At 37.2% G+C, this 16,722-nt stretch overlaps 1 protein-coding gene across 2 annotated transcripts; it reads left to right on the top strand.

Moving 5' to 3' along the window:
- The first annotated feature begins 3,482 nt into the window (after positions 1-3,482).
- SET (SET nuclear proto-oncogene) lies at positions 3,483-16,517 on the top strand. 2 transcript variants are annotated; one of them, XM_053696012.1, is made up of 8 exons: positions 3,483-3,769; positions 7,722-7,779; positions 7,996-8,138; positions 8,471-8,574; positions 8,882-8,995; positions 9,196-9,366; positions 9,446-9,605; positions 15,283-16,517. In XM_053696012.1, coding segments are annotated over exons 1-8 (825 nt in total). In that variant the 5' UTR covers positions 3,483-3,696; the 3' UTR covers positions 15,285-16,517. The 2 variants fall into 2 exon arrangements, with proteins under 2 accessions (XP_053551987.1, XP_053551986.1); XM_053696011.1 differs by having other exon boundaries at positions 9,446-9,601.
- Positions 16,518-16,722: the final 205 nt, after the last annotated feature.

Below are 16,722 nucleotides of genomic sequence, written 5' to 3' on the forward strand. Positions count from 1 at the left end.
ACTATTTCTGCGGATAAACTACATTACATTATATAATATAGGAGTCACTGACTTGGGTCTGACACACTATTTCTGCGGATAAACTACATTATATAATATGAGTCACTGACTCGGGTCTGACACACTATTTCTGCGGATAAACTACATTATATAATATAGGAGTCACTGACTCGGGTCTGACACACTATTTCTGCGGATAAACTACATTACATTATATAGGAGTCACTGACTCGGGTCTGACACACTATTTCTGCGAATAAACTACATTATATAATATAGGAGTCACTGACTCGGGTCTGACACTATTTCTGCGAATAAACTACATTATATAATATAGGAGTCACTGACTCGGGTCTGACACTATTTCTTCAGTTAAACTACATTACATTATATAGGAGTAACTGACTCGGGTCTGACACTATTTCTGCGGATAAACTACATGATTACATCATATAGGAGTCACTGACTCGGGTCTGACACACTATTTCTGCGGTTAAACTACATTACATAGGAGTCACTGACTCGGGTCTGACACACTATTTCTTCGGTTAAACTACATTACATTATATAGGAGTCACTGACTTGGGTCTGACACTATTTCTGCGGATAAACTACATTACATTATATAGGAGTCACTGACTCGGGTCTGACACTATTTCTTCGGTTAAACTACATTACATTATATAGGAATCACTGACTCGGGTCTGACACACTATTTCTGCGGATAAACTACATTATATAATATAGGAGTCACTGACTCGGGTCTGACACACTATTTCTGCGGATAAACTACATTATATAATATAGGAGTCACTGACTTGGGTCTGACACACTATTTCTGCGGATAAACTACATTACATTATATAGGAGTCACTGACTCAGGTCTGACACTATTTCTGCGGATAAACTACATTACATTATATAGGAGTCACTGACTCGGGTCTGACACACTATTTCTGCGGATAAACTACATTATATAATATAGGAGTCACTGACTTGGGTCTGACACACTATTTCTGCGGATAAACTACATTACATTATATAGGAGTCACTGACTCGGGTCTGACACACTATTTCTGCGGATAAACTACATTATATAATATAGGAGTCACTGACTTGGGTCTGACACACTATTTCTGCAGATAAACTACATTACATTATATAGGAGTCACTGACTCGGGTCTGACACACTATTTCTGCGGATAAACTACATGATATAATATAGGAGTCACTTACTCGGGTCTGACACTATTTCTGCGAATAAACAACATTACATTATATAGGAGTCACTGACTCGGGTCTGACACTATTTCTGCAAATAAACTACATTACATTATATAGGAGTCACTGACTTGGGTCTGACACACTATTTCTGCGAATAAACAACATTACATTATATAGGAGTCACTGACTCGGGTCTGACACACTTTCTGCGGATAAACTACATTACATTATATAATATAGGAGTCACTGACTTGGGTCTGACACACTATTTCTGCGAATAAACAACATTACATTATATAGGAGTCACTGACTCGGGTCTGACACTATTTCTGCAAATAAACTACATTATATAATATAGGAGTCACTGACTTGGGTCTGACACACTATTTCTGCGAATAAACAACATTACATTATATAGGAGTCACTGACTCGGGTCTGACACACTTTCTGCGGATAAACTACATTACATTATATAATATAGGAGTCACTGACTTGGGTCTGACACACTATTTCTGCGGATAAACTACATTACATTATATAATATAGGAGTCACTGACTTGGGTCTGACACACTATTTCTGCGGATAAACTACATTATATAATATGAGTCACTGACTCGGGTCTGACACACTATTTCTGCGGATAAACTACATTATATAATATAGGAGTCACTGACTCGGGTCTGACACACTATTTCTGCGGATAAACTACATTACATTATATAGGAGTCACTGACTCGGGTCTGACACACTATTTCTGCGAATAAACTACATTATATAATATAGGAGTCACTGACTCGGGTCTGACACTATTTCTGCGAATAAACTACATTATATAATATAGGAGTCACTGACTCGGGTCTGACACACTATTTCTGCGGATAAACTACATTATATAATATAGGAGTCACTGACTCGGGTCTGACACTATTTCTGCGGATAAACTACATTATATAATATAGGAGTCACTGACTCGGGTCTGACACTATTTCTGCGAATAAACTACATTATATAATATAGGAGTCACTGACTCGGGTCTGACACATTATTTCTGCGGATAAACTACATTATATAATATAGGAGTCACTGACTCGGGTCTGACACACTATTTCTGCGGATAAACTACATTACATTATATAGGAGTCACTGACTCGGGTCTGACACTATTTCTGCGGATAAACTACATTATATAATATAGGAGTCACTGACTCGGGTCTGACACACTATTTCTGCGAATAAACTACATTATATAATATATAGGAGTCACTGACTCGGGTCTGACACTATTTCTGCGAATAAACTACATTATATAATATATAGGAGTCACTGACTCGGGTCTGACACACTATTTCTGCGAATAAACTACATTATATAATATATAGGAGTCACTGACTCGGGTCGGACACTATTTCTGCGGATAAACTACATTATATAATATAGGAGTCACTGACTCGGGTCTGACACACTATTTCTGCGAATAAACTACATTATATAATATATAGGAGTCACTGACTCGGGTCTGACACACTATTTCTGCGGATAAACTACATTATATAATATATAGGAGTCACTGACTCGGGTCTGACACACTATTTCTGCGGATAAACTACATTATATAATATATAGGAGTCACTGACTCGGGTCTGACACACTATTTCTGCGGATAAACTACATTATATAATATATAGGAGTCACTGACTCGGGTCTGACACACTATTTCTGCGGATAAACTACATTATATAATATATGAGTCACTGACTCGGGTCTGACACACTATTTCTGCGGATAAACTACATTACATTATATAATATAGGAGTCACTGACTCGGGTCTGACACACTATTTCTGCGAATAAACTACATTATATAATATATAGGAGTCACTGACTCGGGTCTGACACACTATTTCTGCGGATAAACTACATTATATAATATAGGAGTCACTGACTCGGGTCTGACACACTATTTCTGCGAATAAACTACATTATATAATATATAGGAGTCACTGACTCGGGTCTGACACTATTTCTTCGAATAAACTACATTATAGAAGTCGTCTGACACACTATTACATTACAAAGTTATGAGGCACAATGGCGGGAAAAGCGCGCGCACTCAGCGCAGACTTCCTAGATCTCGCGAGCTGGGGGCAGGGGACGCGACACCACCTGACCCTAGGACGTCACCTCCCACTGACCGTGCGCGCGGCACGCACCACCTCGCGGAAGGGGCGGGGGAAAGCTCAGCGCTGCGTGCACCGCCCCTTACGCACTTAGCGCGCCCGGAGAGAAGTGGTGCGGTCTGTGAAACGCGGGAGCGCGTGTTTGGTGTCGAGCGCAGTGCGTGCCTCCCCCTTTTCTCTCACACACAGGTCGGCAGCGGCCATTTGTCTCCGTCAGCCGGGCACCGAGAGGGGACAACAGCACCAGGAACGGTTTAACTGAGCCTGCTGTCCTTGCTTGTATCGCCCTTCGTCATGTCGGCGCCGGCGGCTAAAGTCACTAAAAAGGAGGTGAACTCCAACCACGACGGCGCGGACGAGACTTCAGGTGAGCGCGGGAGGGTGAGGGGAACCGCTCGGGGAGCATTAGGCCTGAGGTGCGCAGGAAGCCGAGGGCCCATTGTCCTCCGCCATGATGCTTCCGTCCCCATCCGCATGGCGCAGGCTGGCACAGGCCTCACGTTATCCCGCCGCAGCTTTTGTCTTGTGGCGCCGGAAATGGAGGCGAATTCACGTGCTGTCCATTGTTACTGGTGTGTAACGGCAGATCACGTGTACTCCTGGGGATATATGTGTATGCCCACGTGCTGATCACCACATGCCTGTGTATAGCAGCATTTAGCTTATCCGTCTGTATAGTGCGGTTAGTTACTACGGCTCATGCACTGTCCTGTGTAATATCTGCCTTGTATACAGATATTACTGCTCATGCATCTCCCTGTGTATAACAGCATTGTATATAGTGTTATCAGATATTACTGCTCATGCATCCCCCTGTGTATAACAGCTTTGTATATGATATGACCAGATATTACTGCTCATGCATCCCCCTGTGTATAACAGCATTGTATATGGTGTTATCAGATATTACTGCTCATGCATCCCCCTGTGTATAACAGCATTGTATATGGTGTTATCAGATATTACTGCTCATGCATCCCCCTGTGTATAACAGCTTTGTATATGATATGACCAGATATTACTGCTCATGCATCCCCCTGTGTATAACAGCATTGTATATAGTGTTATCAGATATTACTGCTCATGCATCCCCCTGTGTATAACAGCATTGTATATGGTGTTATCAGATATTACTGCTCATGCATCCCCCTGTGTATAACAGCATTGTATATAGTGTTATCAGATATTACTGCTCATGCATCCCCCTGTGTATAACAGCATTGTATATAGTGTTATCAGATATTACTGCTCATGCATCCCCCTGTGTATAACAGCATTGTATATGGTGTTATCAGATATTACTGCTCATGCATCCCCCTGTGTATAACAGCATTATGTCTTGTGTATAAAGTGTGCTCAGATATTACTGCTCATGCATCCCCCTGTGTATAACAACATTGTATATGGTATGACCAGATATTACTGCTCATGCATCCCCCTGTGTATAACAGCTTTGTATATGGTATGACCAGATATTACTGCTCATGCATCCCCCTGTGTATAACAGCTTTGTATATGGTATGACCAGATATTACTGCTCATGCATCCCCCTGTGTATAACAGCTTTGTATATGGTATGACCAGATATTACTGCTCATGCATCCCCCTGTGTATAACAGCATTGTATATGGTATGACCAGATATTACTGCTCATGCATCCCCCTGTGTATAACAGCTTTGTATATGGTATGACCAGATATTACTGCTCATGCATCCCCCTGTGTATAACAGCTTTGTATATGGTATGACCAGATATTACTGCTCATGCATCCCCCTGTGTATAACAGCATTGTATATGGTATGACCAGATATTACTGCTCATGCATCCCCCTGTGTATAACAGCATTGTATATGGTATGACCAGATATTACTGCTCATGCATCCCCCTGTGTATAACAACATTATCTGTCTTGTGTATAAAGTGTGCTCAGATATTACTGCTCATCCATCCCCCTGTGTATAACAGCATTGTATATAGTGTGACCAGATATTACTGCTCATGCATCCCCCTGTGTATAACAGCATTGTATATAGTATGACCAGATATTACTGCTCATGCATCCCCCTGTGTATAACAGCTTTGTATATGGTATGACCAGATATTACTGCTCATGCATCCCCCTGTGTATAACAGCATTGTATATGGTATGACCAGATATTACTGCTCATGCATCCCCCTGTGTATAACAACATTATCTGTCTTGTGTATAAAGTGTGCTCAGATATTACTGCTCATGCATCCCCCTGTGTATAACAGCATTGTATATAGTATGACCAGATATTACTGCTCATGCATCCGATGATGCTGTTATACAGAGGAGGGAGCATGAGCAGTAATATCTGAGCACACTTTATACACAAGACAGATAATGCTGTTATACACTGGAGGGAGCATGAGCAGTAATATCTGAGCACACTTTATACACAAGACAGATGATGCTGTTATACACTGGAGGGAGCATGAGCAGTAATATCTGAGCACACTTTATACACAAGACAGATGATGCTGTTATACACTGGAGGGAGCATGAGCAGTAATATCTGAGCACACTTTATACACAAGACAGATGATGCTGTTATACACTGGAGGGAGCATGAGCAGTAATATCTGAGCACACTTTATACACAAGACAGATGATGCTGTTACACAGGATGATTCCTGTGTAACAGCGTTTTCTGTCTTGTGTATAAAGTGTGTTCAGATATTACTGCTCATGCTCCCTCCAGTGTATAACAGCATCATCTGTCTTGTGTATAAAGTGTGCTCAGATATTACTGCTCATGCTCCCTCCAGTGTATAACAGCATTATCTGTCTTGTGTATAAAGTGTGCTCAGATATTACTGCTCATGCTCCCTCCTCTGTATAACAGCATGATCTGGTGGGTGGGTGTGTGTATATATATATATATATATATATATATATATATATATATGTATTCAGATATTACTGCTCATACACTCACCTTTGTATAGCATCATTTAGCTTATTTGTCCTGTATATAGTGTGTCCAGATATTACTGCTCATGCACCCGTCTGTGTATAACAGCATTATCTGTCTTGTATATGTGTGATAAGATATTACTGCTCATGCACCCGCCTGTGTATAACAGCATTATCTGTCTTGTATATGTGTGATCAGATATTACTGCTCATGCACCCGCCTGTGTATAACAGCATTATCTGTCTTGTATATGTGTGATCAGATATTACTGCTCATGCACCTGTCTTTGTATAGCATCATTATCTGCCTTGTATATAGTGTGATCAGATATTACTGCTCATGCACCTGCCTGTGTATAGCATCATTTAGCTTATCTGTCCTGTATATAGTGTGACCAGATATTACTGCTCATGCACCCGACTTTGTATACCTCCTGTATCAGTAAGTTATTATCCCCTCTATATTGTATGGATATCAGTTATTAGTTCACATTTTGTATCGGTTATTTTTCCCTCTATTGTATAGTGATCAGTTATTAGTGTAAATCACATGCACTTCCTGTACCACATGCTGGCTGAGCATCATGGGAAATGTAGTTAAAAAATAACTGGAGGGCCGAGTTTGAGGATGCCTGGTCTATATTGTATAGTGATCAGTTATTAGTGCACATAACATGCGCCTCCTGTATCAGTAAGTTATTTACACTGGCGTATAGTGATCTCAGTTATTAGTGCACCTCCTGTATCAGTAACATTTAGTTATTCCCTCTCTTGTATAGTGATCAGTTATCAGTGCACATTACACCACTCACCTCTGTATAACATTTATAACAAGTAATCAGTTTAAAGGGATACTAAACCCATTTTTTTCTTTCATGATTCAGGTAGCGCAACTTTGTAATTTACTCCTATTCATTTTTCTTCATGCTCTTGCTATCTGTAGTTAAAAAGCAGGAATGTAAATCATTGGAGCCAGCCCATTTTAGATTCAACACCCTGGATAGAACTTGCTTATTGGTGACTACATTCAGCCAACCAATAAGCACGCGTAACCTAGTCTATGAACCAAAAATGTGCCGGCTCCTAAGCTTTATACATTACTGCTTTTTAAATAACCATAGCAAGAGAACTAAGAAATTGATAAAAGGAGTAAATTAATTTGGGATTTAGTATCCCATTAATTGCTGCTGTGTATCGATAGCTGAGGGCTTATCGTTTGCATGTAGTGCTCACTGATTGTGACTTCTATACTGCTGTTATAACAAACTTGTATTCTCACCCGGTATGCAATCTGTTTCCCTTCTGTTTTATTATAATCTAATCGGTTATTTCTCCTACAAGTTTGATTTTTTTTTTTTCTCCCCTCTTCTATCTCAGAAAAAGAGCAACAGGAAGCAATCGAGCATATTGACGAAGTACAGAACGAAATAGACAGGTATGTTCCCTATTCAATGTAAAACATAAGTTGTATATGCAAAATGCCAAGCGGCAAGCACTGCTATTGGCTGAGGTGGAAGTCACTTCATTGAAAAAATGGTTCTTTGCAGTGTCTGCAAAGAGCCTGTGACTCTCAAATCTTTCCTTTTTATGTTTGTGTTAGTTCTCATTTGCAGAAACATATTTTTACTACTGAAATGTTTTTTCTTTTTAGATTGAATGAACAAGCCAGTGAAGAAATTTTGAAAGTAGAACAGAAATATAACAAACTTCGTCAGCCATTTTTCCAGAAGAGGTCGGAGTTGATCGCCAAAATCCCAAATTTTTGGGTTACCACATTTGTCAACCACCCACAAGGTATTTATCTCTGCAAAAACATATCTTAGGCTTTCTTTTTGTCTTTGTCCAGCCCATTGCCTTAAAACTTGTTACTGAGTAACATGCAGCATACTAAACTTTTACAATCCAATATGGTTGTAACTGTACTTCTAACATTCATAAACCCATCAATACGCAATGAGTTCTGCTCCAAGTTGTAGTCTAGAGCTTTGCTGTTACATTTAAATACATTATACTGTTTAAGTCCTGTAAACCAAATGTAAATAATGTTATGCCATTACCTGTGTATCTAAATCAGTGGCTTTATCTTATAAGCTCTTACAATATCTTGTTTGTTTTTTTTGTTTCAGTATCTGCGTTGTTGGGTGAGGAAGATGAAGAGGCACTTCACTATTTGACACGAGTGGAGGTCACAGAATTTGAAGACATAAAGTCTGGTTACAGAATAGATTTTGTAAGTATCTTAAGTTACAGAATTGAAATGTCTGTCTAACCCAGGTGCTCGTCATATACAACTGTATGCTGGTTAAGAAGCCAGTAATGGTATTTCTGTCTAAATGAATTAAGCTTTTTTTTTTTTTTTTTTTCCTTTACTCGGTTACCCATAGTCCTTTTTTTAAGTTTTCAAAAGTTTCATAAGCCACACAAAATATGGTGCTGGACTATTATAATATCATTAGGAACAGCCTGAGTAACACATTAAGCTTTTTATATTTCATGTACTGGATGCTTATCTTTTGGCATTTTTTATTTTCTTTTAGTATTTCGATGAAAATCCATACTTTGAAAACAAAGCGCTTTCTAAAGAGTTTCATTTAAATGAAAGTGGAGACCCCTCTTCAAAGTCAACTGAAATTAAATGGAAATCTGGAAAGGTAACTTCATTCTCCATGTGTGGTGGTGGGTTTATTCTGGAATATAATGCTTGTTTCCTAGTTTTTCATTTGGATTATTTAGTTTTTATGTTGTACGGAGTGAAATTAAAATGTGTTTAATGAAAACTTTGCTTATATTGTAAATAGAGCTGCAGGTGTAAAGCTTGACCATTATGTAATATGTGACTTATTGTCTTTAGGATCTGACAAAACGTTCTAGCCAGTCACAGAATAAAGCCAGCCGGAAGAGGCAACATGAAGAGCCAGAAAGCTTTTTCACTTGGTTTACGGACCATTCCGATGCAGGAGCTGATGAGTTAGGGGAGGTCATAAAGGATGACATCTGGCCAAACCCATTACAGTACTACCTGGTGAGGACCCAGTAGTTAAACTGGAAGAGGGGGTTCTTTCACATCTCTGCACACACTTACCCACATTTTATTGTTATAGGTTCCTGATATGGAGGATGAGGAAGGGGAGGGAGAAGAGGACGATGATGATGACGAGGAGGAGGAGGGATTGGAAGATATTGATGAGGAAGGTGATGAAGAGGAGGTTGAAGGAGAGGACGATGATGATGAAGATGAAGAGGGGGATGAAGCAGAGGTATGTACGTAACTTTTTTTTTTTCCTTCTATTTTCCTGTTATAATTTCATAATTTAGAGCAGACATTTTAAAGCACTTTCCAGTTTACTTCTATTTGATTTGCTTTGTTCTATTGGTATCAATGACATCTACTAGTTTTCCTTTTTTGAGTTATGCGCAATGCCCAAAATCAAATGTTCACAGGAAGCGATCAATGCTTCCAACATTGTATATTATATATCACGCGCCAAATTTTGCGATTGCGCATTTGATTCTTCAGAAAACACATCTTTCTAAAGATAATAGTGATACTCTGCATATAGTATTGTGTGTGTATATACGACAGACGCATGCACAGTAGCATTGTCAGAAAAGCCGCTCTGTAGACACAGAAGCGTGAGCGAGCTTCTATGGGAGGAAAACTGGGTGTCACTTCATTAGCATGTGGGAAGTACAGAGTTAGTCTATACCGTCCACATTTGAGATGTCATGGAGGGGTTGGAGAATGGACGTTACATTAATGGTTAAACTGGAAAAAAATATTTTATAAAACTTTTTAGAAATTAACAATGCGGTTTGAATGTAATGTTATAGAGCGAGATATTGTAAGCTTTAGCGATGTGTGAATGTATTGACTCTTTAAAGGACCAGTCAACACTGTAGATTTGCATAATCAACAAATGCAAGATAACAAGGCAATGCAATAGCACTTAGTCTGAACTTCAAATGAGTAGTAGATTTTTTTTTTTTCGGACAATTTTAAATTATGTCTTTTTCCACTCCCCCTGTACCATGTGACGGCAATCGGCCATTCACAAATGCATACACATTTATTCTTGCACATGCTCAGTAGGAGCTGGTGACTCAAAAAGTTTAAATATAAAATGACACTGCACATTTTATTAATAGACGTAAATTAGAAAGTTGTTTAAAATTGCTGCTCTATCTGAATAATGAAATTTTAATTTTGATTGTCCCTTTAAAGGGACATTATACACTCATTTTTTCTTTGCATAAATGTTTTGTAGATGATCTATTTATAAAGCCCATAAAGTTTGTTTTTTTTAAAAATGTATAGTTTTGCTTATTTTTAAATAACATTGCTCTGATTTTCAGACTCCTAACCAAGCCCCAAAGTTTTATGTGAATACGCTCGACTACCTACTCCAGCTTGCTCCTGTTTGTGTAAAGGGTCTTTTCATATGCAAAAGAAGGGGGAGGGGGGGGAGTGTCTTATTTGCCACTTGCAGTGGGCTTTCCAGCTACCTTTTCAACAGAGCCAAAGTGACAGCTTCTAAGTAAGTTTTTAAACAGTTTTATACTGGATTTTTATATCAGTATCTGTGCATCTTATTCTTTATAGTAGTGTCTATTACATGCAGTTATATGAAAATGAGTGTATACTGTCCCTTTAAGCTATAGAAATGCAATTCAGCTTGGTTAGTTTAAGTGCAATCCTGAAATGTTTTCTATAGTTTGGTGATTGAATGCACCAAACAGATCATTTTAATACCAGAGGGAGATGTCATGTGGTTTATTGTTATACGTATCAAGTAGCATATTTAGAGCAATGACTTTGTCGTACGTAGTCATATGTTGCTTACTACCATATGATTCTAGTATTCATCAATCCTTAATGCAACCACTATCTGTGGCAAAATTATACTTTGAAAGTGGTTTAAACCTTCTGGGTCACTATTAACAGTGGTTTTAAAGGGACAGTACACATCAATTTTCATATAACTGCATGTAACAGACACTACTATAAAGAAGAATGTGCACAGATGCTGATATAAAAATCCAATGTAAAACCTTTAAAAAAATTTAAAAAAACATAAAAGCTCCCAGTTTAGCACTGAGTTTAGGCTGGGACACCCATTGAAAAGAGCTTAGAGCAGACCCTCCCCTGCATATAAAACAGATTATACAATCGGGAAGAGCAGGAATCTGTAGACATCAGTATACATTTTGATACTTTGAGGCTTGTTTTGGGTGTCTAAAAATTTAGTTTTTTTTTGTTTTGTTTTTTTGCATATAAATGGATCTACAAAACATTTATGCAAAGAGAAATCTAATGTACAATGTCCCTTTAAGTGGACTATGTAATTGCCCCCCCCCCCCCCCCCCCTTGTGGGATCTGTGATATCAATTAAAATGTATTAGTGATTATAAAGTTGAATCAATTAAAGTCCAGTATCTAAAAATATTCAAATTTGTAAAACTTTACAAACTCTCTTAACGGTAAACAGACCACCGATCCTCTGTCTGCAGGTGACTAATCTGTCATTTTGTGCTTGTCATGTCACTATCTACCATTAAAGCATTGAGGTCTGCTTATTAGCCAGTCCTTAAAGTGAATGTAAAGTGAACATGACTGCCTCACGGCATTGTATAGACTTCTAAAAATCACAGGTAAAAAGTATATTGATATAACTGGTTATGCAAAACTGGGGAAGGGATAATAGAGGGATTAGATCTATCTTTTAAAACAATAAAAATTCTGTGTGACAAAGGGACATTTATCACTTCATTGTTACAATGTAATTAGAAGGCATTTAAAACATTTAGTTTAGAAGTTTCTTTAGCGGTTTGTCCATTTAGGACATATATAAACAAGCTCCCGGGCTGAAAGCAATCTATACATTCTGTTGGAGAGTTTGGGGTTTTGAGTTAGACTAATGCACTCCAGCACCTGGAGAAAGTGACCTTCAATTTTCAGATTGCAGAAAAAGGCAAATCCAACGTGCATTAAATTTCCCCTGTGCTTCTGGTGTAAGCGTGACCCTATTGACCAGTGGTCTTTCTGCCTTGTTCCGGTTTAGTTGCTAGAGTTAAAGGGACAAGAAACCAAAAGGTCTTTTTCTTTATTGAGATAGAACATACAAGGTTAAAAAGTAAAGTGTACTTCCATATTCAAATTTTGTTGAAGAGCATATGTAGGTAGCTTGCATGTCTGCAGCACTTTCTGAAAACGTTGCCACCTAGTGTCCTTGCCAAGGGTTAGTATTAAAGGGACAGTATACTCATTTTCATATAACTGCATGTAATAGACACTACTATAAAGAATAAGATGCACAGATACTGATATAAAAATCCAGTATAAAACTGTTTAAAAACGTACTTAGAAGCAGTCAGTTTGGCTCTGTTGAAAAGGTAGCTGGAAAGCCCACTGCAAGTGGCAAATAAGACACTCCCCCTCCCCCTTCTTTTGCATATGAAAAGACCCTTTACACAAACAGGAGCAAGCTGGAGTAGGTAGCTGACGGTATTCTCATAAAACTTTGGGGCTTGGTTAGGAGTCTGAAAATCAGAGCAATGTTTAAGCAAAACTATACATTTATTTAAAAAAAAAAAAACCTTAATGGGCTATATAAATAGATTATCTACAAAACATTTATGCAAAGAAAAAATGAGTGTATGTCCCTTTAAGTCTAAAACCAGATGTGTACACTTGAGCTTTTCAATAAAAAAAGTGAATTTGGTAAATGAAACAGAGTGGTAAAAATAAATAAGTCCTGAAAATAAAATTTTGGGTTTTGTGGCCCTTTAACTATTTTTGTTGGAATATTTACAATTTTACGTATACTCTCAATGTTCTCAGACTTAAGTCTGGCTAGAGCGTTTAGAAAAAGCTAAAATTCTGTGGATATGCAGTGCCTTTTTATTGAAAGGATCATTTTATATGAATTTTTATATTTTTGAGGATAAAATGACTCATGATTCATTGCATGCAATTCAGAAAAAAACAAATGTGCCTTGTTTCTTTAACCTTTTATGGACATATGACAGCATTTTTCCGTCATAAAACTGAAAGCTGTGTCCTTAAAGGGTTAAAAAGTAACGAAGGGTGCAACATACTTTGTAGTTATACATTGTTGCACACAGTGCTATGCATACTTTTGAGACTTCTTAGCTTAATAATAAACCTATTTAACAGTTACAATATTAAAGGGACATACAACCCAAAATGTATTTCATGATTTAGGTAGAACATACTATTATTAGTTTACTTCTATTAAGACCAAAAATGCCCCCGCAGTGGAAGATCACAGCCAGTGAATCCCAATATAAGTCAATTTATTGATTCAACATTAAAAACAGATACATGCTTATCCAAAGCAAAGCGTGACGGGTAAAACTGCTAGCAGGTAAAAAGCTTCACGGTATGCGCGTTGTGTGTGGTTGCCACTTGTTCACTGCCCTACTTCTGTTATCAAATTTGCCCTATTCACTTGGTGTCATTTTGTTGAAGATGCATCAATGCACTACTGGTTTCTAACTGAACACATGGATGAGCCAATGATTGTGTGTGTGTGTGTGTGTGTGTATGTATATATATGTATGTATGTGTGTGTGTGTGTGTATATATATATATATATATATATATATATATATATATATATATATATATATATGTGTATGTGTGTGTGTATGTGTGTATATATATGTGTGTGTATGTATGTGTGTGTGTGTGTGTATATATGTGTGTGTGTATATATGTGTATATATATATATATATATATGTGTGTGTGTATATATATATATGTATATGTGTGTGTGTGTATATATATGTATATGTGTGTGTGTATATATATATGTATATATGTGTGTGTATATATATATATATATATATATATATATATATATATATATATATATATATATATATATATATATATATATATATATCTCCACCAATCAGGTTCTTTGCTGCTCCTGAGCTTTCCTAGATTCACCTTTCAGCAAAGGATAACAAGGAGGCAAATTAAATTTAAGTAAATTGTAAAGTTGTTTAAAATTCTATGCTCTGTCTAAATCATAAATCTCTACTTATGACTTTACTGTCCCTTTAAGGTAAAATGAGCTAATATTGATTTTTGTTATTTCAATGTTGCACAAATAATCATTAAATCAGTTTGTTAAATTATACTGTTGTAGATTGGATACCTTAAGTAACATAAATAAGTGTTATAATATGCATCACTTTTTTAATGAAGTTCTGTAATTTCTGCATATACCTCTAATATATCCTCTTTAAATAGCATCTTAGCTTAGTGTTTGAAAGGCTTTTTTTTTTTTTTGTTAGAATTTTTCTTCATTGTGGTTGGTTTGCTTTAACAGGACACTCAGGTCAAATTAAACTTTTTATTATTCATATAGAGCAGCAATTTTACACAACTTTCCAATTTACTTAAAAAGTAAATATAAAACGACTGCACATTTTGTTAGAGTCACCAGCTCCTACTGCATTTGTGATTGGCTGATTGCTGTCACGTGATACAGGGGGAGTGGACATAACTTTGTAATTTGTCAGAATAAAATTGACTATTTGAAGTTCAGACTAAGTGCTAATGTTATGTACTACATTAGCATGTATTTGTTTTATGCAAATCTACTGTTTACTGGTCCTTTAATAGTATTTATAACAAGATCAGTAAGATTATAGGTGGGATGTGGCACTAGTGTAAAACACCTCTCATTGGCTGCAATTGAGCTTGATTTTTCTCAAATTCATTCAACAGATTACCAGTAAAGCTTTACAGTACATTATGGGTTTAATAAAGTGTTTTTAAAAAAAAACTGCTATGGACTCTCAAACTTCTATTATCAACAGTGCAGTAAGGCGTGCAGAATGTTTTAGTCCTGATGTAGGGTGATGTAGTGAATTGTAATTCTAATATGTCCTTTTTTTATTTTTCAGGAAGATGAAGGTGAAGACGATTAAACGATTGCATTGATGGATTCCACCCTTTTTCCTTTTTTATCAGTCCTTGGGAGCAAGATGCTTTTTTTTTTTTTTTTTTTAAATTTTTATTCCCCCTGTGTTCAGTCGCCTTGTTTCCTTGGTCCCTTTTCCCCTCATTGCTTTATACCATGTTCATAAATTTATTTTTGGGGAGGGGTGAGAACTGAGTAAAAATTTAGTGGAAATCTCTAACCATTTTCTGTTCCCAAGTCCATTCTTCTCCTCATCTGACAATAAAATACACTTTGTAAGATCCTGTGGTCTATTTGGGGCATGATTGCCCTTTGGCTGCCATTACTGGCGGAAGCTGGGAGCATTAGACCTTGTGTGATAGTGCATAGCAAACTAGCGTTTTCTCCCTTTTTTTTATTTGTTTTTTCCTGTGTATATTGGGCTCAGAGATTACTGTTTCCTTGTGAATACAGAGGGATAGCATTTACCAACATGTATCAGTCTAATTTTTTTTTTTCTTGTTTAAAAAATGATTAAAAAGTACAAAAAATATTGTGGGTGGGTTTTCAGAGATAACCAGAGGGGAGGGGCGGGAGGGTTAGGTTGGGCATTTTGGAAACATGGCTTTCTCTTTGGCATGTTTGTGATGTTTTGCGGGACATCCATGCAGTTTAAGACACTTTTAAAAACAAAGGCAAATAAACACCCGGTTGTCTTTTTAGCCTTTACACCTTGCAGATACCCAGAAGACCATGCAGGGTATTATTGGAAATAGACTTTCTCAAATTGTATTTTTTTTTTTTTTCTGGAAAGGATAAATGCTCAGTTTTAAACGTTAAAGTGTACAAGTTGCTTTGTTACAATAAAACTAAATGTGTACACAAAGGGACTGCTGGTTTTCACTCGGATGCTCTTTCCCTCCCTCCCTGTAGGTTTTCATGAACATCCATATTTTTTTCTAATTTGATATTTAATGTTTTTGATACAGGGCATTTTGTAGTAACCGCCAGAATGATCCAGCCTAGCAGTGTGTAAGGCATTGCTGTGGTTCTGCTATATGTACAGTCAGCACCGACACTCCATCACAAATGGAGACTTTGTGGTAATAAATTTTGTAATTTGCTTGGCAAAAAGGTGTTAGTGGCACTTAATCTGATTCCTAGTCTGTCATAAATATACATATTGCTGTCAGATTTTGCCTGTCAATCAACACTACAAATAAAGTCATTGGTGTCATCTGTATGTCCTATTATTTTGCCTTTTTATAGGGTTAGCGTGTACCAATGTATAATGAAATATTAAATGCAGACAACCATTTGCTTAAATATCAGAATACTTATGATTAAAATAAAACACTAACAAATATGCAACATACAAACTGTTTAAAAGTACAGCTGTTACTGCTAGGCGATAGTATTTCACATCCGCTATTTAAATAGCAGC

This window comes from Bombina bombina, chromosome 12, assembly GCF_027579735.1.
Source record: "Bombina bombina isolate aBomBom1 chromosome 12, aBomBom1.pri, whole genome shotgun sequence".
Lineage (NCBI taxonomy): Eukaryota > Metazoa > Chordata > Amphibia > Anura > Bombinatoridae > Bombina > Bombina bombina.